This window comes from Acomys russatus, chromosome 4 (assembly GCF_903995435.1).
Source record: "Acomys russatus chromosome 4, mAcoRus1.1, whole genome shotgun sequence".
Taxonomy (NCBI): domain Eukaryota; kingdom Metazoa; phylum Chordata; class Mammalia; order Rodentia; family Muridae; genus Acomys; species Acomys russatus.
Window position 1 is genome coordinate 27,920,440 of NC_067140.1, and position 24,478 is coordinate 27,944,917.

The window sequence follows — 24,478 nt, forward strand, 5'->3', positions numbered from 1 at the left end:
ACTGAGCACAACTTTGACCTGGCTTCTTTGTGGTCGTAGGTCCCCTGCTGGTGATACACTGGACTTTCCTCTGGAAGGATCTGGTGCTTGAGCGGGTCTGTGGGCTGCTCCTGCCACCTACAGGCTGCTGTTGCTCATCACTGGGACTAGTGGGGACGCCTTGGCGAGGGTCTGCCTGGCTTCCTTATTGCAGCGCTGTGGCAGAGTCCTGCAAGCACTAACTCAGTGATCAAACACAGCGTTCCCTCTCCTAGAATTTGCTCGGTTGGGTTTAGCTTAGAGCAAGGGCCTAGCTCCCAGGAAAGGGCAGACTCAGAGTTGGCACAGAAGCTGGAGAACTGTGTTTGTCTGTCACTACACCTCCAGAAACGCTTTGCTACCTACAAGAAATCCCATGATTTTTCTTTATGGTAAAGGTGTCATTACTGATTAAATGGCCAGCCCAGGCCATTCATATATTCCATTTGCATCCTGGCCTGTTGGTTACTGTAGGTACAGCAATCCAGACAACTGTCTTTTGGCACCAGCACACCATCTATAGGGCAGAAGAGAGGCACAGTACCTCCTTCTCTTGCCTGGGCATGGTTATGGCGTTCCTGAGGGGCCGACTCAGTACCCAGCCCTGTTCTCAGTGTCTAATGTGAATCGGAGAAACCTCTGTCATCCTCACGTCACAGGTTGGGACACTGAGGCGTAGGGCAACGTGCAGAATCTGGGATTTACATCCTGTTAGTCTGACTTCAGAGCCTGAATACTATCCCCACCGACATACACAGGGTTTCTCTGTTGTAGCCATGGCTGTCCTGGAACTAGCTCTGTAGTGCAGGCCGGCGTGGAGCTCAGAGATCTGCCTGTCTCTGCCTCTAAGTGCTGGGCTTTAAAGGCGTGCACCATCACGGCCTGGCTAAAGCCTTTTCAGAGTCCCGGGGACTATACCTCCCAGTGCTCGCCGCATCTGCGCAGAGGCAAGAACGACCCAACCTCGGCTTGGAAACAAGGGAGGTGTGTGAAGTCCCGGGTGGCATAGGGCCGAGCTGAGGGGTCCCGACCGCGCGCACTTCTAGAAAGTGTTGACGGGTGGAGGCAACAAAGTGTTGATCAGTGGAGGCAAGCGGCTCGGAAGACCTGGCATTTGGAGGGCGTGTACGGCTGTGGTCTCGTGGCGGTCCGCGCGCCCCACGTCGCGCAGTCCTCTGGGAGTTGTGGTCCCGGGGGCGGAGACACGCGGCCGCCAGGCGGAGGTTTGGACCGCGGATCTAGGCGGCGGTGGCCGAGGTCGGGCCGGGCGGCGCAACCGGCGCAACGGGGCGCCACCGAGGTGGTGATGGGCAAGGAGGAGGAGGAGATTGCGCGGATCGCCCGGAGGCTGGACAAAATGGTGACCAGGAAGAGCGCGGTGAGGGGCGCGGGCTGCCTCCCGCTCCGCGGAGACCTCCTGAACCTCCCCTCGGGCAAATGACACCTAGCCCAGTCCAGACCCCCTTCCCCAGGCCTGGGGCCGGCCTCTGCCTTGTCCTGGGACTGCCGCTTCGTACTGCGCCCTCTCTTCCATCGCCCAGCGGTAGCCTCGGGCATCCTTGGTCCAGCCGTTATCGCTCCTGTCTGCCCCATCCTCCAGAAACAGGTTTCCTCTCTAATAAAAAAAAAAATGTCCCCTGCTTAGTCAGAGGTCAGGCAGCAACAAGTCGGTATGGGCAAACAGTCGAGATTCAGAGATGAGCTTGTGGTCTTGAGACCTGAGGAGACCCCACTCTGCTCCTGGCCTTGCCCCGAGCCTGGCAGTCCAGCCTGCCTGCGGACCATGGCCTTTCGGGAGCATCCTTAGGGAATGGTGGCACCTGCATCTTGCGGCCGGTGGGTGGGAAGTGACTAGGAGGTGGCCCCAGGACTAAGTATAACCCGCCCATCCACAGCATCACTCCCAAGGCAGTCCTGATGGTGGCTGAGTCATGAGTGTGTGCAGCCTCTCCAGGGCTGTGCTTGAAGGGCTGCAGGACAGTTTTTGGAGATGGCCAGGATTGCCCTGGGCTCCTGTTGGTCAGGGTTGCAGGCCTGGGGTCTAAATCAGAAAGGGGGTTAAGTTTCCATGTAGTCTTTTGCCCTGGAAACAGAACCCACTTTGCAATCCCCTGGGCTGCAGAGGTCTGAGAGCGCAGCGCTGTTGCTGATAGATGAGTCGTCACCCCCCCCCCCCCCGCATCCCCCCCCCCCCGCCCGCTCTCCGTCCCTCGGCCCCCGCCGCTCCCCTTGCCCCTAAGGATCAGATCTTCTCAGGAAGTCAGTCACCTCAGGGCTGATTGGTGTACAATCTCACCTAGCGTGACCTGCCTTAGGGCCACAAGACAAGGCTGCAGCCTAAGCACCTAACTCGGATAGGGGATCGGGGATCGGGAGCAGCAGCCTCAGCCCCTCCCACTCCCAGTGAGGAAGGTTTGAAGGGCAGTGACAACCTGAAGGACAGCAAGCACAACAGTGTTGGGTGTTGGAAGAGTCTGTCTCAATTTGTAGGAAGAAGGTGTTTGACTAAAACTTTGAGGAGCCTGAGAGAAGAGCAGCCTTAAGCTGAGTGAGGAGGAGCCTGCTTGCCCTGGAGGCGTGAAGAACAGAGCTTGGGCAGAGGAAGAAAATCGGGGTCCTCTGTCACAATACCTAGATAGGAGAAGGGTGGTAGCCAGTCTGGAAAAGAGATGGGACTATGCGACTTGTAGGTGCCGGCTTTAAGAAAATTTAGCATCTTTCCTTTTGTATATTAATATGTATTACATTTGTTATCACTAGTGTGTACACATGCACCCGTGTGTGTGTGTGTGTGTGTGTGTGTGTGTGTGTGTGTGTGTGTGTGTGAAGTCTGAGGACAACTTCTGGAAACTCCAGATTGTTCAGCTGGTTTGCAAGCACCTTTACCTGCTGAGTCATCTCACCTGCCCTCCCTTTTTGATACAGGGTATTGGAGCCAGGGCCTTACCATGGCAGGCCAAGTGCTCTACCACAGCTGTGTCTACGCGGCCCTCTCTTTGTTTTAAGATGAGGTCTGGCTAGGATGCCTGTGCTAATCTTTTTGGTTTTTCGAGACAGAGTCTCTGTGTTAGCCTTGGCTGTCCTGGACTTGCTTTGTAGACCAGGCTGGCCTAAACTTTAGATTTTTAATCCTCCTGCTCGAGCCTCCTGAGTATCCATCTATCTGAGATGATGAGACCTGTGTCTTATTTGGCAGTTTGGGCAGTTTTCAATGAGCAATAATTGTGCCTCTGATAAACCTTGCTATGTGCTGTCACTTTGCAAGTCTGTGGCTGGAGTAGAGATTACTGACTGAAGAGCAGAGAGCTTGGACAGAGGAAGGAAACCAGGGTCGCCTGACGAGTGCAACACTTGAGTGTGGACACTTCTGAGGAGAGGCTGCCCTACCACCATGGATAGATGAACTAAGGCCAAGGAGCCTGAGATACTTCTGAGTGCCCTTCTGTGTTGAGCAGGGACTGGGACACTTTTCCTCTAGTAGTTTGTTCAGTGTCTAGTGTGGTTACCATGAGGTCTGGAGGTCACTGCAGACGCAGGGTGAGAAACCACCTGGTCTTTGAGGACAGCGCTATTGAGCTGTTGCCTTTACTCCTGTCCTGTGGCAGGAGCAGTAACATGTACGCAAGGCTCTGGGCATCTCAAGACAGAGGAGCGGCTTCTTTCTGACATGTAAATACTTCTTTATGTCATCAGGAAGAGGTAGGATTGTCCACTAAGGTTCCCCTACCTCCACAGGGTTTCTCTGTGCAGTCCTGGCCGTCCTGAAACTCTGCAGACCATGCCAGCCTTGAGCTCAGGAATTTACCTGCTTCCTGAGGGCTGAGATTAAAGGCATGCGATGCTGCCACCACCACCGCCACCACCACCACTGCTGCTGCCACCACTGCCGCCACCCTACATCCACTAAGGTTTAAAATCCTTTATGAAAGTCCTTTTTTCCTTCCAGGAGGGAGCCATGGACTTGCTGCGGGAGCTAAAGACCATGCCTGTGACACTGCACTTGCTCCAGGTGAGCTCTTCCTGTCCTGGTCTAGGACGGTTCCAGAGAGCAATTCGGAGAGGATCTGGCAGGTCTCCCTATCTTAACTCCCACATGGCTCAGCTGGCATAAACAGCTGTTCTAAGGAGAGGGTTTCTGATTTCCTCTGGTGATGAGTGAGGTAAGAGGTGGGTACTCTGAGTTCCAAATGAGATTGCAGCCATCAGGAGGGGTGTTTTCTGTCCCCGCTCACCCCCCAGCTGTTTCCCCGTGGGAGTCGAGAGTCCTTGGTGAGGACCTGCCTCCGGAGCAGACTTCTGCCACCTCTGATTCAGGCCACTTGCCTTGCAGTCCACCCGTGTTGGGATGTCTGTCAATGCCCTGCGGAAGCAGAGTTCGAACGAGGAGCTCATTGCACTGGCCAAGTCCCTCATCAAGTCCTGGAAGAAGCTCTTGGGTGCGGGTCAGAATGTAAAGGATTGCTCTTGCTGGTCAGCACAGCGTAGAGTGTTGGCTCTGCCATTCTGGTTCAGGTTCTCTGGCAGTGGGACACAAGACACATAGATCAGAAAGTACCCATCCCTGGGCTGGAGGTGGATGAGGATGATGGAAGATGGATGCCATCTGTTGGGGTGGGGAGGGGACAGCCTGGGGGCATGAGTGTTGAGACAAGGTGTATGCTGGGGAGGAAGTCCAGGTCAGGGTGCTCCAGCTGAGGAGGGAGGAGGAGGAGGAGGAGGAAGAGGAGGAAGAAAAGGGGCTATTGCGTGTGCGAGAGGCGGGCGAGGCAGACTGCGGCTGTTTCTGGGGCCAGTGGACAACTAGGCTTGCAGAGATACTCCTATCGATTAGGAGGGCAGCCATTCCTGGGCTCTATGAGGCGACGCAGGACTTGTCTCTCTTTACAGTCACATGTCCTGGTCCCTAGTTTAGGCTTTGACCAAGACCCTGCCCATGTTTTCAGGAGCCTTGTGTGAGGCATATGCTTGTTTTCCGGCCAGGTTGGGCCCTGAAGAGTCTCACCCCAGCTCCCTTGAAGAGGGTGGGCTTGCTGGGGATAGGAAGCTCTAGTGTCCTCCTGGAACCTTGTCAATCTAATGGCTTTAAGCAGTAGGGATAATGGCCAGGCTGAAGCTGGGTCAACCCCTGGCTTCCTGCTTTTGACCAGCCTATAGCATTGGTTTTCTGATAATGGCAGATGTTTCTGATGGCAAACCCAGGGATCAACGGAGGGGCACACCTTTGCCCACATCGTCCTCAAAGGATGCCTCAGGGACTACGGATTTCAGGTAGCGTACCTGAGGGCAGGTGCATGCATTTCTGCCTCTTGCCTCAGTTTCACTCATAGGAAAAGGAGGCTGGTGTCTGTTTGCCTGGCTACTGCACTGAGGGATGGGCCCATGCCAGGGTGCCTTTTACAAGGTTTGTCAGCCTCACCCTTGATCCTGCCTCTGCTCAGTTCCCTCGTGCCCATCTGAGATGTTTGGCTGTCAGTGGCATCATCGAGACCTTCATTAAGCAGCTACTACCCAACAGAGCTGGCCCGGCCCCGGGCCCCGTGCCCACTTCCTCAGACCCTGACTTTTTGCCTCTCAGCAGGGTTGGTGAATGGGTCCTCTCATCCCATAGCTAGAGGTGGGATCATCTCATCTCTCCAGATTCACCACTGCCTTAAAGGTGGTCAGAGCAGCCCTGTTACCATGGAGACTAGAACACTGCTAGCGACAGACTATGGAGGAGAGGCTAAGCCCTGGACTCTAGTGTGGCAGCCCTGATACGATGCTGTATCCGGGGCTCATTAGCACATCTGTACAGTTGGTTTTGCTCCAGAAAGCCACCTGATGCTGCCGACTTCCAGAGGCAGTGTGAGCAAAGGGTCTCCAGGGCACAGCATGATTTGGGGGTCCAGGTCTGAGGAGACCCTTGCCCAAATTAATTTGTGTTGAGTGGGGCTACCTGTGACATTAAGACTAGACTTTGGGTGACTTCCTACCACATCTTTACTCCAGGCAACTAGAAGAATGTGCCTGGCTCTGCCATCGGTAGAGAGGTAGTCACGGCCCGGCCCACATTTTAGGCATCTTGGGAAGTATTCTGCAGGCAGCAAGACTGTCTCAGCCCACCTTGACCATGGAGCGTTGCTCAGACACTAATTGTCAGGATCTGGCATGTACCTGGGGGATGATCTGTGACCCACTGTGGACCCTCTAGTCAGTATTCTACTGACTAGGAGGCCAGAACACATAAGGCATTCTGGGCTGAACTAAGGAGAGATGACTACGTCATTGGGTCTAGCTGGGAGTCTGTTAGGATAAAGCCAATGGACTCTGAGGTCAGCATGATGTCCACATTGGCTTTTCTGGGGATCACTTGTGGCCCAGGAAGGGTCAGGGGACCACCAAGAGAGGACACTAGGCAGCCTACAGTGGTGTCCGTCGGCCACAGGTGAAGCACAGCTGAGCTCAGCAGGTTCAGTCTGAGCCCAGCAGGCGTTGTCTCTCTAGCTGCAAGAGGCCAAACCCACCTGGGACCTCATCCACTCCGAGGATCACCACCTTTCCAGCAGCGCCCACCACCTGTGATGCTGTACGGAACAAATGCCGTGAGATGCTGACTTTGGCCCTGCAAGCGGGGCGTGAGTGTTGCAAACTCTGGACTTTGTCTAGATTCCCAGGGTGGCCAGGGCCTCTGCCTGCTTCAGATGCTGTGGGCAGATAGACAGCTCCTCTGTGACCTATCGAGGAGGCTAGGGTCTCTGGGGGACACCATAACACCTGTATCATGGGGACTGTCTCCCAGGAATGCAAGTGTCGTATTTAGCCTCTAGGGTTCTTCTATACAAACAGATGGGTGGCAGGTGGAAAAGGCCAGCAAGGAAACTAGTGAGAGCTCCCTCTTACAGACGGCGACGTGGCTGTCGGTGTGGACTGTGAGCATCTGTCAGCTCAGATTGAGGAGTATATCCTTTGCACAGGGCATACAGGGTTAAGGGCTTCCGGTGGGAGTCTGTAGTCCAGAGGTGTGCTTCTCCACTGGTAGGCTACCCAGTGTCTTTTCCGGGTGGTCCCCTGACCTTTCCTGGGCCATAGATGGGTAAGGGGCTATGACTACCTACTAGACAAATCTGGGTCTCAAAACAGGAAATAGGCCCAGAGAAGACACAACGCTATAGCCTCTCAGCTCCCCAAAGGTCTTGAGTGGGTAGACTCATTTCCATGTGCCTGGGATGAACACTCCCCCCGCCCCATGCCTCCCCAAAGGGGGTGGAGCTAAGACACCCCAGATGGGTCCTTAAAATACCCGCACGCATCTTCCTGGATGTGGGAAACACAGACACGAAGTACAAGCACCGCATACGGAGCCGAATCTCCAACCTGAGAGATGCCAAGAACCCTAGGCTCCGGCGGGATGTGCTGTGCGGGGCCATCACACCCCAGCAGATCGCTGTGATGACATCAGAGGTGAGCCCTGTCGGGAGGGCTGGGGCAGGCTGTTTCCGCAGCGCTGCAAGCTAAACCCTTGACCCCCTTTGTCAGGAAATGGCCAGCGATGAGCTAAAGGAGATCCGCAAGGCCATGACTAAGGAGGCCATCCGTGAGCACCAGATGGCCCGTACGGGTGGCACCCAGACCGACCTGTTCACCTGCAACAAGTGCAAGAATAACAACTGTACCTACACGCAGGTTGGGGTCCACTCCATCTTCCTTGCCTAGGGCACACCCATCCACTTCCTAGACACCACCTATGCCCGTCCCTACTTTTGGTCTGGGCCTCTGTGCTAAGGCTAGGTGGCTTAGCCCTGCCCAGCATGGAGGGACAGGAGTGTAATATGCTGTGGCTGTGGTTTTGGGATGTTCAGACCCTGCTATGAAAGTGGAAGCTGAGGTCTTCAGGGAGAAATTATGTGGCCTGAAGAGCATGAATTAAGATGTGGCGCACGCCTTTAATCCCAGCACTCAGGAGGCAGAGGCAGGCGGATCGCTGTGAGTTCGAGGCCAGCCTGGTCTACAAAGTGAGTCCAGGACAGCCAAGGCTACACAGAGAAACCCTGTGTCTCTCAAGTACACAGCTGCAGGACTTGTGGAAACTGCCTGGGCCTGGGGGGCAGGGCACCTCAGACCCCACGACCTACAAGCACTGGCCCTGTGGGATAAGGTTTGCTCTTGGGTTCCCTAGATGACAAGGGGCACTGGCATCTCTCCTGATTGCTTCACTATAGCGACCCTCCTGTTGGGAATCCTGCGCGTAGTCTAGACTCTACTGAGCCCAGTTGTTTAGGCCTACAAAGGCCTCTGTTCTGGTGGTGCCCCTCCTCCATAGGCCTAGTTCTAGGCTGAGGTAGGTCACTGGGCAGTTTCAAATGACATCACCAGTAAGAGATCAGGGAGGTGTGAGACCAGTCCTGCCAAATGGGGACAGCAAAACCAGAGTTCAGCCATCTATCCTACAGGTGCAGACCCGCAGCTCTGATGAGCCCATGACCACCTATGTTGTCTGCAACGAGTGTGGGAATCGATGGAAGGTAGGTAGGCGGGCCCGGACTGCTTGCCTCCAGTCCTGTCGGAGTGCATGTCGGGCCTGGAGCTGGAAGCAGGCCCTACTGTGCCCAGCTAGCCTCATGGGCATCTCTGGGATGGAGCCCCAAGCCTATCCTATTTCTGCCCTCAAGGGTCACGTGGGGCCTTAGCCAGACATTTCCCTGCCTTCCTGCAGTTCTGCTGAGCCCTGCAGTCTTGGCCCTGGCTAACACTGTCCCTCCTGCAATGTCCTTGGTGGATACAGCTTCTCTGGAGATCCCCCAGAAGGTGGCATGCCCTGTCCCAGCCTGCCACACACTTCTGTCGCTCACTATTAAATGTTTTATTTTGCCTTCGTCTGGCCTTGCTCCTAATGGGCTGTACACCAGCTTCTGCTGAGTCCTGTCCTTCCATGCGACAGACACGTCTCCTCCCTGGGCTCAGCCAACACTTGAGCTAAGTTGTGGTGGGGCAAGATTATAGACAAGGGCTTGTCCGGTCTTTGGAGAGATTACTTATACATGAGATCCTAGTTGGCACTGTTTGTGTGTGTCCCACCGTGCTGGCTGTGTGGGCTGGTGGCATATAGAGGTTGTTAGAACAAGACCTTGCCCAGTGTTCACCCATCGACCAGGCACAGCAGCCTAAGGACCTGGTGCATTTTCAGGGTGTGTCATTCCATCCTGGTCAACCACAGGAGGATGGACTTTCCTGGGCTGAGGTCAATTCTTGCTACAAATTACTGAAGCTCTCAGCAACTTGGAGGAACAAAGTCATGAGTGCTTCGTTTTATTTGACCTGTATGATAAAGATGCCATTACGCCCAGCTTCTTTGGAAAGGCCATACCATCGGCTTTGCCCCCACCAGCCTCTGGAAAGACGTTTCCCCCAAGTACACAAGGGTTTGGGATAATCTTCAGCTGCATCTCAAGCTTTTGTGGGGTGCTGACCCACTTGAGAGTTGAGGCCAGTTCCTAGAAACATACCTTGGGCAGGGCCCAGAATAGTTACCTACTAAGGCCACTGCTATGGGACAGGGCACAGGGTCGAGTCTGGATGGATGACTGGTTCTCTAACCTCTAAGCCCAGTTGTGGGATAAACAGAAGCTTCTGTTCTTAAAAAAATACAGACCACTATGTCACGTTTTGGCATGTGGAAGAATACAGACAAATGTGGAAGCTTTTCTTTTTCTTTTGGTAATTCATACAATAAGGACATATTTCCAATTTTAAAAGTTCACTAATATATAAAATATAAATGGGCTCTTCATTTGAGTTTGACTCTGAGGTCCTACATCTGGTTCTGAGGAATAAACAGTTCTCCTGCTACAAACCTGTTTTTATAGACGCTTTCCTCCATGAGAGTATCTCCCGGGCACGTGACTGAGGAGGCCTGAGGCCCACATCCAGGAGAGCCCCCGGTAGGAGCAGGCTAGGGTAGAGCAGAGCATTGCAGTTGCCACTGGGACCGTCGACTTCCAGCCAAGTGGGGGCAGGGTTAGCCCCTCGTCTGCCCATGGGAGTAGAACATCTGTACCGCAAGTGACCTAGGCCTCAGATGACTGTGGGGCCCCCCGGAGTAGTAGAGAGCGATAGGTGGGGGAGGTGAGGAACCGAGGGTAGGAGTCCCGGTGCATGAGCGTGTAGATCTGCAGCTGCGCATCATCAAATGTGTGTGGTGACGGCTCCTGCATCTTCCTATTGATGCCTTCCCGCACACGGGAGTCCAGGCTCACCTGTGTGGCAGGCACCAAGGTCAGGGTGGGGGCGGTGCCCTTCCCAGGCCACCCCCACTTATCTCTGGGTCTGGCCCACCTCCTTGGGGGACAGGATGGACACGTAGTCCTCGTAGATGAGTCGCGCCTTTTCATCCACCACGTGCTGGTTGGCCTCCGCTTTCAGCTCCTCGCAAGCCAGCCAGAAGAGCATGTTTTCCTCACTGTATTCTGTGCGCAGGAATGCCCGGAACACACTGCGGCCCGTGGGGCTGTGCATCAACTTGTCAAAGGACTGTGCCCAGCTCTGTACTTCCTCGGGGCTTGGCGGAGTGCTGCAGGCAGGGCCGGGCCACGTTAAGACCCGAGGCGTGCACACATGCACACACACATGCATGCCTACACGGTGGTGGCTGTACTCACCAGACTTCACAGCTGGGGAGGGGCTGCAACTTGCTTTCTCGAGAAATCTGCCAAGCTCGCCGCCGGTCCTGGTTCCTAGCGGCAAAGGAAAGTGGCGCTACCTCACACAGCTGGCTCTCCACCCACCCCTGCGGCTGTATGTATGCTTCGGCGTGTGGTTGCCTAGTACCAGTAAATCTGTCGTGAGGAAGAAAGCTCCTAGAGTGAGCCTTCCTCACACCCTCTGGTCGGGTGTCCCCCCTTCTCCCCGGCTCCCGAAATGGCTTGTGCAGGTTGCTATTCTTGTTACCTCTTTCCTGGTCAGCAGCTGGACTCTTGAGGTTCCTGGTACCCATCCCTGTCTTTGCACTGCTGGGTGGAACCATACTCCTTAGCCGAGTTCCAGCTATTTCCTGAGGCCACTGAGAAATCTACCCTGCAGGCCCAATATCGGCAATCCGAATCACCGGCCGATGTAGGGTGAGAGCCTCTCCAAAGTGTCTGTATCTGGTCCTGGATCCTGACCCCCTGCCTCCAAGTGAAACTTCCCCCTATAAGTCTGTGCTCAGCTGGCACAATGTACATCTCATTCCCACAGCTGTGGAGAGAATTCAGTTCCCACTGGGCCTACCTATTCACATTACACAGGCCTGGGTGGCTCGCTGTTCAACAGATCCCGCTTTGGGTTTCTCAAGTCTGTGTAGGGCCGGGATGCTGCAATCTTTGTAGAAAACTCCTACCATCTTCCCGACTCCTGCCATCAGACATCCCCAGACCCCAAATACCTTTCCACCTAGGGCCAGCTGTTCTCTTATCTAAGTCTCCTCTCAAATATGTCCCCTACTGCACACAGTGTGGGGTCTGGTATAAACAGGTGTATGGTGAGTGCACGGACACTAGATGCACGTCACTTGCTTGCTTTGCAGTATAATACACCCCTAGCACACTAGGTATAAGAGACACACAACAAGGCTGGAGAAATCGCTCAGGGTTTAAGCGCGCTTGCTGATCTTCCATAAGACCTTGATTTGATTCACAGGACCTACATAATGACTCTCAACTATTTATAATTTCCACTCCAATACCTTCTTCCAGCCTCTTCAGGTACTAGGTGTATTCGTAGCACATGGACATACTCAGGTAAACACGCATACACATAAAATGTAAGAGCCATACAAAACTCACTAGAGGCTCTGGGTACTACCACCAGCCAACAAGGCCCAGCAATCTCTCAACAGGGCGATGCTGTGCAAAGGGCACCTGGAGGGCCTAAGGAACAAGACCGGGTCTGGGCCCCAAATGCCACCCGACCCTAGCCCCTCATGCTTCAGTGCTTCTGTGTACCCCTGCCCAAATACCCTGGGGTCTTCCCAGTACGAGCTGTACCCCAAGGTCCACATACCAGGAACAGCTGCAGCAGCAGCACCAGCATAAGCAGCAGGGGTTGCGACTGGGGGGTCCTGAGGGGGCCGCGGCATCATGGCTGGACATCGAAGGGGGCCTGTCTGCCTCCTCTGGCTCTGTGTGCTGAGGAAGAGGGGGCTGCCTCAACCTCCACTCTAGAATTCATCGGACCCGCTGTCTCTGCCCACCTGCCCATGACCCCAAGGTTATATCTTGGTGCTCAGGTGTCCAGGAACCCAGTTTTAGAGGTGGGGAGTGCCTACCTGTTTCTCGGCCTCATGTGGGGTGGGCATGGGTGGGTGGAGGGGGTTGCCCAGGTTCTGTGGTGCCAGCTCTGGGCCCTCACTGCAGCCTAGGAGCCTGGAGGATCTGAGAAGAGGGTTGGAGTTCTGACTGAGGGCTTATGACACTGGTCCACCTCGTAAGCTCTGCACTCACCTCAGAGGCTTGATGAGGGCTCTGCCTCAGCCTCCTAACCCAAGGCTGAGTGCCTAGACCATGTGGAGGTTCCTGAGTCAACAACAGGGCTACTGCAGCTGGACCTCCCACAAAGGGTTCTAAAGACACCCCTATCTGTTCGGTCCCCAAGAAGCCGGAAACCTGGGTTCCTCTTTTCTCGACTTCCGACTTCCGGCTCCTGGCCCCTCCCAAGGAGGTATGGAGGGTGTCAGCTATTCTGACTTCTCCCTCCCTCCAGGGAGGTGGGCAGAGATGCTACCCAGATGACTGTAGGGTACTAACCCTGAAGCATTGAATACCTTAGTGGGACTCAGAATAAGACTTGATGAGAGTGTGAGAAATGAGATATGCACTGATTTGGGTCCTCAGCTGCCTCAGACACTCCCACTTCCACCCTGGCATCTCTCTAGGATGCAGAAACCGGGAGAGCTAGCTATGGACGCTGGTGTGGCAATGCGGGAGAACAAGCTACCTTGGGCTCTTCAGTGGGGTTTTATATGATATATACATATTGGTTTTTCTGAGACAAGAGTTTTCTCTGCGTAGCCTTGGCTGTCCTCAACTCACTCTGTAGACCAGGCTGGCCTTGAACTCACAGAGATCTGCCTGCTTCTGCCTCCCCGAGGGTAGGGATTATAGGCATGCGCCACTGAGCCTGGTGTTTATCATCCTCGGGGTTTGGACTATACCTGGGGGGGGGGGGGTGTCCTAGGAACCTCTCAGGCCACTGAATGCCAACTTCAAATTCCAGCGTCCCCGGGACAAACAAGCAAAGCATCCATCCAACCAGCATCTTGGTGGCAGTTCTGAAGGCCTCCACTCTCCACAGCCTGTGCCCACTTCTGTCCAGGTGGAGGGCATCCAGGCTTTAAGCCCTCTGCCCTAGCCACCTTCTTCTTATCAGTCTGGGGTAGCACTTCACCCAGCAGAGGCCTTTAACCCCCTTTCTGTCTGAACCCTGCAAGCGGAGCAGCCTCACCACCTGAGGTGTTGGTATCCCAGGTCTCCCAGCAAGCAGACCCGGACACAGAGGTAGCTTGGGCTGTACTTCCCTAGGGGTCAAGCTTCTAGAGAAAGGAAGGGGTGTGGTAGCCTGAGGTCTAGCTACATGCTCTTTCTCATCCTGCAGACCATCCCTCAGAGGCTCCATCTTCAATCAGCTGACCAGACAGGGAACAGCCTAGGGGTATGGGCCCTGGATGCTGGGGTCCAGTGGGTGTAGAGGCCCCAGCTGCAGGCTCTAGTCCTAGCTCCTAGCACCCATCAAAGGTCAGCTGGAACCACCCATGTAGCCCAGGGCGCTCTTGACTGCTGCCTCCCTTTCTGTGGAAGGGCAGCCCAGGGTGTGAATTAGGGTTGCCCTTCCCTCCCCAAGCCTCCCAGACATTGACCTCCCAGGTCTACGCTTAAGAGGCCAGATGCGGCAAATCTGTTCTTTGGGGACCGACGCTCCCTAGGGAATGATTGCCAAACCCTGTGTTGCTCCACAGAAGGAAAAAGAACGCCCAGGCCACCCAGAACCGCCCCCACCCCCAAAAAAAAGGAAAAGAAAAAAGGAAAAGAAAATCGGACAATTCCAGAAAAAAAAAAAAAGTCAAACTTTGGAAAGGAGGCCGATGGGGCCCCGTTCCCACCGCCATTCAACACCGTCACTGTCCTGTCAGTACCTCCATGGCAGGTCAGGCCTCTCTCACCATGGCGAACCCTGTTGCCCAAGCCCACCTGTGGGAGGGTAGGCCCCCACCCAGTTCCTGGAGGGCTGCTGGTATCTCCTTTGCGGTCCCTCTCGCCGGCCCTGACGCCCCCACCCCTTTCTTTAGGAATTCGCCATGGCGCCCCACTCACCAGCGACCTAAAGGCGGATGGGGGCGGGAGGGCCAGGTTCGGCCTGGGCCCCACCCTGGCTGCCGAAGGGGCGTGCTCTAAAGCAGCAGGGATTTAAGTCAGACAGCAAGGTGTACTCCTGGGCGTTCGCAGGGTCGGAGGGCTCACGGAGTCCCACTGGGATGGGGCCGAGTGGCTAGCGGACCCAACTGGCAGGGTGGGTAAGGTGGCGGACCGGGCGTCTGGTCTGGCCCCTCCCCACCAGCCTAGCGGGCAGGGGACACGGAAACCTGGGTTCTTCCGGCTCCCTCCTTTGAGCAATCACTTCTCAAAGCTCTGAGCTGAAGAAAAAGGGGAACCTTGCTGCGGCTCGCCCTCCCCCACGCGCAGGGGGTGGGTTCCGGTCCCACAGCGACCCAGGTCCACGTGGACCGGCCGCTGACGTCCGGGAACAGAGCCGGCGGACATCTGCATCGCCGGGACCCGTCCGTGGTCCGGCGCCGCACTCACCGCCGCGTCTCCGAGTCACGCCGCCCGCGCGCGCTCCGATGTCCCGCTGGCCGCCTGGGAGGGGGCGCAGGCGCAGTGCGCAGGCGCCTCCGCGGTACTTCCCCAAAGAGAGGGGCCGGGACTTCCTCGGGCCCCAGCGCCTGCTCGCCCGCAGCGCCCCGCCCCCGCCCCAGTGCCCCACCCGCGGCTGGCGTGCGGTCCCGGGGCAGCTAACGTGGCTCGGTGACCCCGAGACAGTGGGTTGAGCCGGCGCTCCATTCTGGTTAGCTGGGTTTCCCCAGCCTTTACGTGATAGTGCGGTGTCCTGCACGGGAGCTGAGCCCTGTGTGCTACTTGGCTCGCCTGGGTAAGAAGAGGCCTTTGGAAAGACCGGCCTGTGGTACAGCCCCGGTTCTGAGTCCGGTCTGTAACGTGGGGTTAAGAGTCTGTCACGCTGTGGTTGAACTTTCCCAGGGAACTGCAGTGTGGCAGGCACTGTGAAGGCAGGTTCTTACACCAAGTCACCTCTGAGGCCTGGTTGCGTCCCTGATGACCTCTTAAACTGCTCCAAGATAGCCCTTACCACAAATGGCCTTGTCCTTTGGTTAACTCTTCAGATCCTTTGTGATTGGGTGCAAATTTGAATTAGCTCATTATCCCAGCATGCTCTGAGCCAGTGTCCAGAGGCCCTGACCCTGCTTTAGATTTAGTCTGTAGAGTGTGGTCCGTTGGGCCATATGGTTCCTGCTTTCTTTAGCACTGGAACACAGCCTGACTAGCTCAGGTGTTGGGGTCTTGCACAAGTTGTATATGCTCACATACAACACGTAAATTAGAGATGCAAAACAGATGGTGCACATGAGCTAGTCAGGCACTGGGGCAGAGGCAGACTGACTGAGCTGGCTGCAGTGCACTGGAATGGGAGACAGGCGAGAAAGGGGGTGGGGTGAGAGGAGAGGAGGGCCTGGTGCTGCCATGGACGTTCAGGGGTCCTGCGGGGGCTTTATGAGTTGACCACAGACCCTTTTGGCTGCCAATCCGATGGCTTCCAAAGCAATGTAGAGGCTAAGAAGCCCATCTGAACAGGGGCAGTTGCTTTAGTTTAATACTCCTGATAGGTGGACACAGGTCAGAACCGAGAGGGCCAGTAGAAACGGATGCATCCCTGGTAGGGGCTACTAAACAAAGCTGATTCTGCAGTGTTTGGTGTGGGCATGGCTGAGGGGATGCCCCGTTTGCCTATTCAATCTGCTCTCTTCTCAGCCAGCACCTTTTCCCTAAGCATAGAAAATACCTCTAAACCCAGCAAGGAGACCAGGAGTGCCGAGCAAGTGATGCCCGAGGCGTGAACTCTGCTCCTGAGCAGGAACCCCCCAGCTCCGATCGGGGCCCACCTGATTGTGCGTGTGTCACAGGCTTTGTATCCCGGTAGGATTTTCTTTGGATCAAGTGTCACTCTTAGGCTGGTCTGACATTCGGTGTGGAGCTCTCGTGCTGGACTTCTCAGGACGCTGGTCTCTGTTCTCAGCCCTCTGCTCTAAGAGCACTTGGATGGATCGCTCACTGTGTGGGACACTGCAGTGACCTTAGGCATCCCTTGGAGCCCCCATGGAGAGATGCAGGGTCAGAAAGGAGATGGGACAATGGTATGACTTTACTAAATAGATGAAGTTTTTCTAGGCGCTTAGCCAATCGCCAAGAGAGACAAAAGTCTGGGGTTTAGACTGCAAGGCGCGCGCTCTGGTGTAACCGACTGTCATTGGCAGTCTGCATCGCTGTGTGAGAGACCCTGACTCCTGAAGGAAGAGACTGTCTCCTTTTCCTTACCCATGCCATCCCTCTGCCATCTTTCCCACTGGCGGAAGCCCCTTCCCTCCTCCTGGGAGCTGCTGCTGCTGCTGAGTTTTAAGTGCTGCAGTCTAGGCTTGGATCCAGGCCCAGGGTAGCCACAGGCCAGAGCCTGAAGAGGGTCATGTGCTGGGCGAAAAGAGCAGCCGAGGAAACAGACACCTGGGAACTGGCCATCGGTGAGTAAGGTCCATCCAGACCCCAGCTGTGTTCCCTTCTTCTCTTCTGTTCTCTGTTTCACGCAGAGCCAGTGGGAGCCCCCAAGCAGGGGCAGGGAGCTGTCTACCTCCCCCCTGCAGCGTCCGCCTCTGCAAAGCCTGCTGGGTAGGGGCTGGGAAGGTGGACAAGGACAGGGGGCCAAGGGGCCAAGAGACCACAGGCTCTGTAAAGAGCCGATGTTGGGGAGAAGAAGAAGAACTGCCCGGAAACCAGGGGCTTTTCAGAGTCCAGTGGTCAGGAAAAAAAAAAAAATGGCTGTCTCCCTTCTTGGGTTCCGCGTTTGGTGGACGAGTGGGCACAGGAGGCTGTTTCTAATGAGAGCTAGGCTGTGAGTAAGTTTTCTGTCCCACCATCCAGGAATCTTGGGGAGGAGTGCCCGGATTCTCCAGAGGCCAGCTTTGGCTTTGCAGTCATCCCCCTTCCTAGAGTGGCGCCCCAACTTTGGAGAGAGCCCTGATTTCTGGAGGCGCTGGTGTCTAGACAGGCTCATCCCTACCCCTTTCTACACTAGTAACCTCTCTTCTCTATGGCCCTGAAGGGCACCTGTTGCCTGAGGCGGGGGCAGGCAGTTGAAAGATAGGAGTGTCCACCCACCTTTATCTCTTTACTTTGGAGAGCCCAGAAGTCTGTGACTGTGGTTGTGGAAGAGGTAGCATCCATCTTTGCCCTTTCCCGGTGAGAGCCCAGGGGTGAAAAGACGGCAGCCGAGTGTGACGCACGCTTGTAATCCCAGCACTCAAGGAGGCAGAGGCAGATGGATCGCGGTGAGTTAAAACAAACAAACAAAAAACAAAACAAAACAAAAAACCCGAGAGCCCTCTGAAGAGAACTTTATGTGAGTGGCTGGGGAACCGCTGTAACCCGGGTCCTAGTAGGCCAAGGTCGCGGTCAACGCGGGAAGATGCTTCCATCTACCGCCTCCTCCAGGATTGTCTCAACACGCCTCCTCTGCGGAGAGAGGGGCTGGGGTCAGTGTACGGCGAGGCACGGGACCCTTCCACCTGTCTCTAGGCTTGCCCGCACCTCCTGTCGGCCCAGAGGATCGGAGATTTTCGTGGGCTTCAGTTCCGGTGGCAGGAACAGTTCCAGCCGGATGGCGGCGCGCGCAGAGCCCTGCCTCTGGATCAGGAGAGCGATTTCCTCTGCCTGGGAATCGAGTTTACTGAGCAACCCTGTGAGCACGACAAAGGCGACCTGCCTCCTCCCGCCCGCCCGCAGGGTGGACTCTCTTTGGAGGACGCCCCCCCCCGCCCCCCGTCCTCTGCCCTCCACCTACCCGCATTCGGGTGTAGCGCAATCGCAGGGCGCGGACTCGGCCGCGGGCCTCCGCTGCCTTGAGGACGCCCAGTAGCCGTTTCTGACGCTCTTCTGGTACCTCGAACGCCTGCGTCCAGGCGCGTAGGTCGGGCATGCAGTAGGATACCTCCACCGAGCCGCGTGGGAACATGGAGGCGGCCTTACCTGAGTCGTCGAGCAGGTCGCCAAAGAGTAGGAGGTGTTGGCGTTGAGTGGGGGTCATGGCCGCCAGCCTCTCCGGAGTCAAGGCCCACCCTGGCTTCGGAGGCTCGGTAGCCTTCTTGCGCTCACCAGCTCCTGTGACACTCTTTTTGGCCGCCTCCCGTACACCCTTCCCTCCCGGGGGTGGCATGTTCCGGTCTGTGGAAGAAAGGGGACATCTCGCCACTTAGGGGGACACTACAGCTCCAGCTCAGTATCTGGAATATCCTGTAGCCGCCTGACTCACACCCCTAACTGGTAGCTGACTCAGTGCATGTCGCAGTAGGCCACGACTTCCTGCTCCTCGCCAGCTTTCGGAATATACCCAATTTAGGGTCATTAAGTGTCCTACATGCCACTGGCGCTTCACAGCCCGCATCAGGATGGTCCCCTAACTCTGGAGCATCAGAGTGTGGTCTGGTCCTGTTCCCCGATCCCTGTCTTCGGTTGGGGTAGGGTTATCTTAGGCAGAGGACTCTACCCTGTCTGTGTTTGTGTCTACACATACCTATCTGCTTGAGTGTGTACGTGAATGTGCAGTGTTGCACGTATATGCGTGTTAGGATCTATGTGTACATATGTGTACAGGGAAGCTCCGCCTCTGTCCTCCTGGCCTATCCCCTCAGGGGCAGAGATGTGGGGGGCAGAGATGTGGGGGGCAGAGATGTGGGGGCCAGAACTCAAGGAAGAGGGAACAAAGGAATGGCTCGCAGTGGGAAAGGGAACCAGCCCTAGCAACCATCCCCAACCTCGCCGCCGCAGCTCCTGACTTCCTGTGGGTAAGTAGAGATACTTGAGTGCTCCCAACCTTGCCCACCTACCAGCTCAGCAGCCAAGCCTACCCACCTCAGGTCCTCACACCCTCACACGCTCTGCCTTTTCCGTGGGGAAAGCATGCCTCAGTTTTTCAATTTCTGGGTTTGTTGACTATGTTGCCTAGCAACCTGGAGCACCGCCCTCTCCCCAACCCGGCAGTGAGGTGCGCAGCTAAGAAAGCTCTAGGGTGCAGGGATTAGGGTCACAACCCCCAGGCCCTCTCTCGCAACCCCTTTCGGCCCTGAGTTTTGGATTCTCTGTACGGGTCTGGGCAGAGCTCCTACAAAAACACCTCTGTGACTAAAGCCCACCTTAAGCCCTTGTTGGAATTCAGCACGCCCTTTTCACCAATTCCGGAGCAAGTTTGGGATGTCAGGGGTCTAGAGGTCTACCAAGGTAGACCTTGAGGTTCGTTAAACCCTGACTTCTTTAATTTACTGTGCATTCATTAATTTAGTGATTTTAAAAATAACTACTGGCCCAGGGGTTGTGGCACACGCCTTTAATTCCAGCGCTTGGGAGGCAGAGGCAGGTGGACCACTGAGTTCGAGGCCAACCTGGTCTACAAAGCGAGTTCCAGAACAGCCAAGGCTACACAGAGAAACTCTGACTCGGAAAACCAACTATAAATGAATATAAAAAAAATCAAAATACTAGTTTGTTTATTTATTTATTTTTGGTTTTCGAGATAGGGTTTCTTGGTGTAGCCTTGGCTGACCTGGAACTCCCTCTGTAGAACAGGCTGACCTTGAATTCAGTGATCCACCTGTCTCTGTGCTGGGATTAGCCACCACTGCCCCACTAGCTTAATTTTAAAATAAATCTTCATTATAAAAAAGCCTTGCAAAAAAAAATTACACGAGTCGGATGTGGTGGCACATGCCTTTAATCCCAGGCAGAGACAGAGGCAAGCAGATGGCTGTGAGTTCGAGGCCAGCCTGGTCTACAAAGCAAGCCCAGGACAGTGAAGGCTAACACAGTGAGACCTTGTCTCCAAAAACAAACAAACAAACAAACAAATACACACCAAAATTAACAAGGCCTCACACTTGTATATATATACAGTTCGAACAGCTGTTTGGCATAGAGACTGTACCATCACATTGGGTTTTACTCTTTGGGATAGGGTTGTAGCCTTGATTTGTGTTGGACTGGCTTTGTAGACCAGGCTGGTCTTGAATTCATGGAGACCTGACTGCCTCTGCCTCTGGGAGTGAGTGCTTCGATTAAAGGCGTGTGCCACCATGCCCGGCTTCAAATACATTTTTATGTGTTTATCCACCATGAAACCTTAAAAAAAAACCCAAACTATGAAACTAGAAAAACAATTAGCTTTTATATCCTTTTTTGTAACTAGTATCCTTACCTGCACTTTGTCCTCTAATAGTTAGCTTTTTTTTTTTTTTTTTTTTGGAGACAGGGTTTCTCGGTGTAGCCTTAGTTGTCCTAGACTCACTTTGTAGACCAGCTGGCCTTGAACTCACAGAGATCCTCTTGCCTCTGCCTCCCTAGTGCTGGGATCACAGGTCTGCACCACCATGCTTGGCTTACTTATCTTTGTTGTTTTTTAAACATATTTTACTATAGCCATATTTAATAGTTGTAAACGAACCATATTTAACATTTGAAACAAAAACAAAAGCTTTGTTTTGATGCACTTTGTTTTGTTTTTAATCATTTTTTTATGTATATGGGTGTTTTGCACTAGACAGGCAGATCAATAGACTAGAACAGAGGACCTTAAATAAAATGAGAAAAATGTGTCTGCTTAATTTTTGACCAAGGGGGGAAAACATACATTGGGGAGAAAGTAGACTGTTCCACATGGATGCTGCAAAAACTGGATTTCTATCTTTAGAAGAATAAAAAAAATTCTTCACCTTGAACAAAAAGGCAGTTCAAAATGGGTCAAAGACCTTGATCTAAAAATTGAAACTTTTATGGAAAACATAGGGGATACCCCTCAAGATATTGGAGTAAGCAAGAACTTAAAAAAAAAGATTTATTTATTGATTATGTATACAGTGTTCTGTCTGCACATACACCTGTACTCCAGAGAGAGAATCATGTCACATTACAGATGGTTGTGAGCCACCATGTGGTTGCTGGGAACCGAACTCAGGACCTTTGGAAGAGCAGTCAGTGCGCTTAACCTCTGAGCCATCCCTCAAGCCCCTAGGCAAGAACCTTTTAGATAGAATGCCAACAGCATGAGAGCTCACTTGAAGTGCCAACATGTAAGTAAAAAGTTTCTGTACAGAAAAAAGGGGAAAGAGTCAGCAGAGCCAACAGCCTGCAGAAGGGAAGAAGATCACGTGGGTGATACCCAGAATTTGTAAGGAATCATAGCTAGACAGTGGTGGCCTACACCTGTAATCCCAGCAGAGGCAGGCAGACCTCTGACTCCAAGGCCAGTCTAGTTTACAGAGTGAGTCCAGGACAGCCAGGTCTACACAGAGAAACCCTGTCTTAAAAACCAAAAGCCAAGAACCAAAACCAAACCAAACCAACCAACCCAAACCCAAGCAGAAATTAAACGTTAAAGAAACAAAACTATCCACCAACCAACTGGCAAATTACCTGAATAGACATTTTAAAAAGAAACACAAATGTTTAATAACTATTTCAGAAAGTATTTAAAAGCATTAGTCGTCACTGAAATGCAAATTAAAGCTGCTTTGAGGTACCACTTGACTCTAGTTAGGAATTGCTACCATCAACATATCTGACAACAAACGTTGGAGGAGACGTCAAGAGAAAGGATGGGCAGATTAATACGGCCATTGTGGAAATCAGTTTGGAGATGTCTCAAAAAATTAAAATTAGAACTACCGTATGACTTAGCTATTTCACCAGTGGGCAGAGAACTCCATACCCTACCACAGAGATATTTGCATGTCCATGTTTATTGTTTTATTCACTTTATTAAAGAACTGGAATCAAGCTAGTTGTCCATCAACAAATGAGTGGATAATAAATTATTGGTGTAAATTTATAAAATGAAACACTCTTTCACCCTAAATAAATCCCCACATATGCAGACAGACAAAACACCCATACACAAAATATTCCCACAGAATCTGTGGGGAAATCGATGGACCTGAATGTATGATTAAGTTGAAGTCACCCAACCTCAGAAAGAAAAAGCCTCATGTAATTCTATTCTTAAATCTATAAATTATTCTTATTGATCACTTTGTTCATATGATCATCTCACATAAATTAGGCTAAATAAGGTTAATGTAGTAAGTGTATACTCTGTTAATGAGTGTGATATTTCCAGTGCCTGTGTTTAAGCCGTCCCGCCCCCTTCATTCCAACATGGATGGGTGGGCAGCCGGAGTGTGGTGCCTGACCACCTGCAGGTGCAGCATCTTTCTACTTATAGGTGGCACATCTTGCCTGCAGGTGGGCCTGTTGTGGCTGAAATTTGGGCCTCAGGTAAGTTTCTAGTCTTTCTTCAGGGAGCTGTTAGCAGTTCACACTGTTCTTGGAGGCTTGCGCTGGTTTCGTGGTTGAAGGTCCACTTAGGACTCTGGAACACCCAGTCTCCAGTTTGCCTCCTTATCCCCACAGCTGAGTGGAATGGTGACGCTCCCCTTTCCAGCCCCCAAGCCTTTCCATCCCAATGCCCCTAGGAAGCGTGTCCTGGTCCTTTCTTTCCTGCAGAGGTCTTTGGGGGTGAAGGCTGGACTCTGGCACCAACCCGGGGGCTGTTGAAGAGGAATATCCTGGTCTCAGGAAAAAACGGGGAGGCTCACCAGCAGACCACCTCCTCCAAGCAGACTTCCTGGATACATAGCACTCAATCGGGGACACCACTGCTCCTGTGGGTCTACCCTGAAGACAGAGTCCTGGACCTTTGTCTCAGCCTCCCAGGGCCTATGCTAGGTAGACACATGGGACTGAAGGGGTTTCCAGTTTCCATGGAGGGGTGGGGTGGGGTGGGATGGGGTCACACAGAGAGCAAAAGAAAATTCTGTTGTCTAAGAAGGGACTATAGCTTTTCCTTTGCCTTCAAGTGAAGGGGAGACAAACCTGTTTCTGTTTTGATCCCAAGTGTGGGACAGAGAAGAGGGCAGGATGTTTACTACTTAGTTGTGAGAAAGCGAGATGTTTTTCCACATAGAGGTCAAATTACTTCGTGGGGGAGCCTGGTGAAAAACACCCTTGAACAGACTGAGAGGATACATATATGAGCCCCAAAACAGGAGAGGGGGCTTTTGGTTGGGACTTAGTTTTTGGTTGTTCATCCCTGCACTTCAAGAGGCTCCTACAGAGAACCGCTCCAGGGAAAGTTGCAAGGCTTTGGACTCCAGCTGAGGCTTGAGGTTCCAGCTGCTGCTCGAGGTTCCAGCTGCTGCTCCCGGTTCCAGCAGCAACGTTGGTGGAATTGCTGGTCTGCTGAAACCCTGCTGACTACGCCAGGGACTGACATCCTTAAGGTTTCATTGTAGAGTTCTTTAGTACACTTTTCCGATAGTTTGGGTTAGTCGGATTGTTAGGGAGGTAGGCTCGTTTAATAAGTTCTTAATAAAATATAATTGCTAAGAAAATTGAGCCTACATTCGTGGGCTTAGAAAACACTGTGAAGCAAAGTTCTTGAAAAGAGTAACGCCTTCCAGGGAACCTTCTGCTGGGCTGATAACTGGAAACCTCAGCAGTTTGGGGGGAGGTCGGAGTGTTGTCGGTACAGAGCATAATTTATCTTAGACTGTCTTTAGCCCTCATTGTTTGTCACCTCTGTATATGGCCTAATGTCTTTGTGACTAACAGGTGGCCAGGACTAACCATCCGGACAATGTCTGACTCCGTAGCCTGAGGTGTCTCTCATCTGCTGTAACTGCCTGCTTGATATTTCTACTGATGCTTACAAAAAGTCCCTTGATGTATGACTTTTTTTGGTTCTGTTACTATAAAAATTTCATAAAACTGTTATTGGTTGAAACGTGGAATTTCGGATAACCCAAATCTGTATTCCTGAGCCGTGGTCACTCACACTTGGCTCCAGAATAAACTATATCTTACTTCTCTTGAGGTGAGAGCTGGGTTTTTGCATGGTCAGTTATTATACCCAAATGTGGAATCCCAAGAGTGAATCACTTTTCATGGCAAGTTCCCTGCCTTAGAGCCAGGGACTAACATGGAGGCCTTTGTGTCCAAACCACTAGCATTATTTTTTTCAGGTAGATTTTGGTGAATTCTTTCTGAGGCTCAAAGCTAACTTGGTTTCAAAGGTTCATTTGTTTTTTATTCTGAACTGGTTGTTTAGGATCCTATTTGCTGGATTT

At 53.2% G+C, this 24,478-nt stretch overlaps 3 protein-coding genes across 7 annotated transcripts; 1 reads left to right on the plus strand and 2 right to left on the minus strand.

Annotated features, from left to right (window-relative positions):
* The first annotated feature begins 1,197 nt into the window (after positions 1 to 1,197).
* Positions 1,198 to 8,827, plus strand: Tcea2 (transcription elongation factor A2). Its single transcript, XM_051144046.1, has 10 exons — positions 1,198 to 1,396; positions 3,965 to 4,027; positions 4,349 to 4,454; positions 5,196 to 5,286; positions 6,502 to 6,632; positions 6,900 to 6,956; positions 7,304 to 7,458; positions 7,534 to 7,680; positions 8,448 to 8,519; positions 8,666 to 8,827. The coding sequence occupies exons 1-10, from the start codon at positions 1,325 to 1,327 to the stop codon at positions 8,717 to 8,719; spliced, it is 948 nt and encodes a 315-aa protein (XP_051000003.1). The 5' UTR covers positions 1,198 to 1,324; the 3' UTR covers positions 8,720 to 8,827.
* A 1,229-nt stretch (positions 8,828 to 10,056) lies between these two features.
* Positions 10,057 to 14,921, minus strand: Rgs19 (regulator of G protein signaling 19). Of its 5 annotated transcripts, none has more exons than XM_051144049.1 (6): positions 14,829 to 14,921; positions 12,299 to 12,404; positions 12,034 to 12,158; positions 10,653 to 10,727; positions 10,330 to 10,564; positions 10,057 to 10,250 (listed from the first exon to the last, which is right to left on the minus strand). In XM_051144049.1, the coding sequence occupies exons 2-6, from the start codon at positions 12,326 to 12,328 to the stop codon at positions 10,062 to 10,064; spliced, it is 654 nt and encodes a 217-aa protein (XP_051000006.1). In that variant the 5' UTR covers positions 12,329 to 12,404; positions 14,829 to 14,921; the 3' UTR covers positions 10,057 to 10,061. The 5 variants fall into 5 exon arrangements, with proteins under 5 accessions (XP_051000006.1, XP_051000005.1, XP_051000004.1 ...); XM_051144048.1 differs by lacking the exon at positions 14,829 to 14,921 and adding an exon at positions 14,162 to 14,800; XM_051144047.1 differs by lacking the exon at positions 14,829 to 14,921 and adding an exon at positions 14,340 to 14,799.
* Positions 14,922 to 17,688: 2,767 nt separating this feature from the next.
* Lkaaear1 (LKAAEAR motif containing 1) lies at positions 17,689 to 18,522 on the minus strand. Its single transcript, XM_051144860.1, has 2 exons — positions 18,151 to 18,522; positions 17,689 to 18,020 (listed from the first exon to the last, which is right to left on the minus strand). Exons 1-2 carry the CDS (start codon positions 18,520 to 18,522, stop codon positions 17,844 to 17,846), a joined length of 549 nt encoding a protein of 182 aa, XP_051000817.1. The 3' UTR covers positions 17,689 to 17,843.
* Between the last annotated feature and the right edge of the window lie 5,956 nt (positions 18,523 to 24,478).

Bases quoted from the DNA above. Each gene is read 5' to 3' on its own strand.
- Rgs19 (XM_051144049.1), bottom strand. From the start codon at position 12,328: ATGCCCACCCCACATGAGGCCGAGAAACAG. The intron at 10,565-10,652 runs GTGAGTACAGCC...CCCTGCCTGCAG, and splicing joins CTCCCCAGCTGTGAAGTCTG to CACTCCGCCAAGCCCCGAGG. The intron at 10,251-10,329 runs GTGGGCCAGACC...CCTGCCACACAG, and splicing joins CCATCCTGTCCCCCAAGGAG to GTGAGCCTGGACTCCCGTGT.
- Tcea2 (XM_051144046.1), top strand. From the start codon at position 1,325: ATGGGCAAGGAGGAGGAGGAGATTGCGCGGATCGCCCGGAGGCTGGAC. The intron at 1,397-3,964 runs GTGAGGGGCGCG...TTTTCCTTCCAG, and splicing joins TGGTGACCAGGAAGAGCGCG to GAGGGAGCCATGGACTTGCT. The intron at 4,455-5,195 runs GTGCGGGTCAGA...TGATAATGGCAG, and splicing joins GTCCTGGAAGAAGCTCTTGG to ATGTTTCTGATGGCAAACCC.
- Lkaaear1 (XM_051144860.1), bottom strand. From the start codon at position 18,522: ATGCCACCCCCGGGAGGGAAGGGTGTACGGGAGGCGGCCAAAAAGAGT. The intron at 18,021-18,150 runs GTAGGTGGAGGG...CTCGATTCCCAG, and splicing joins TGCGCTACACCCGAATGCGG to GCAGAGGAAATCGCTCTCCT.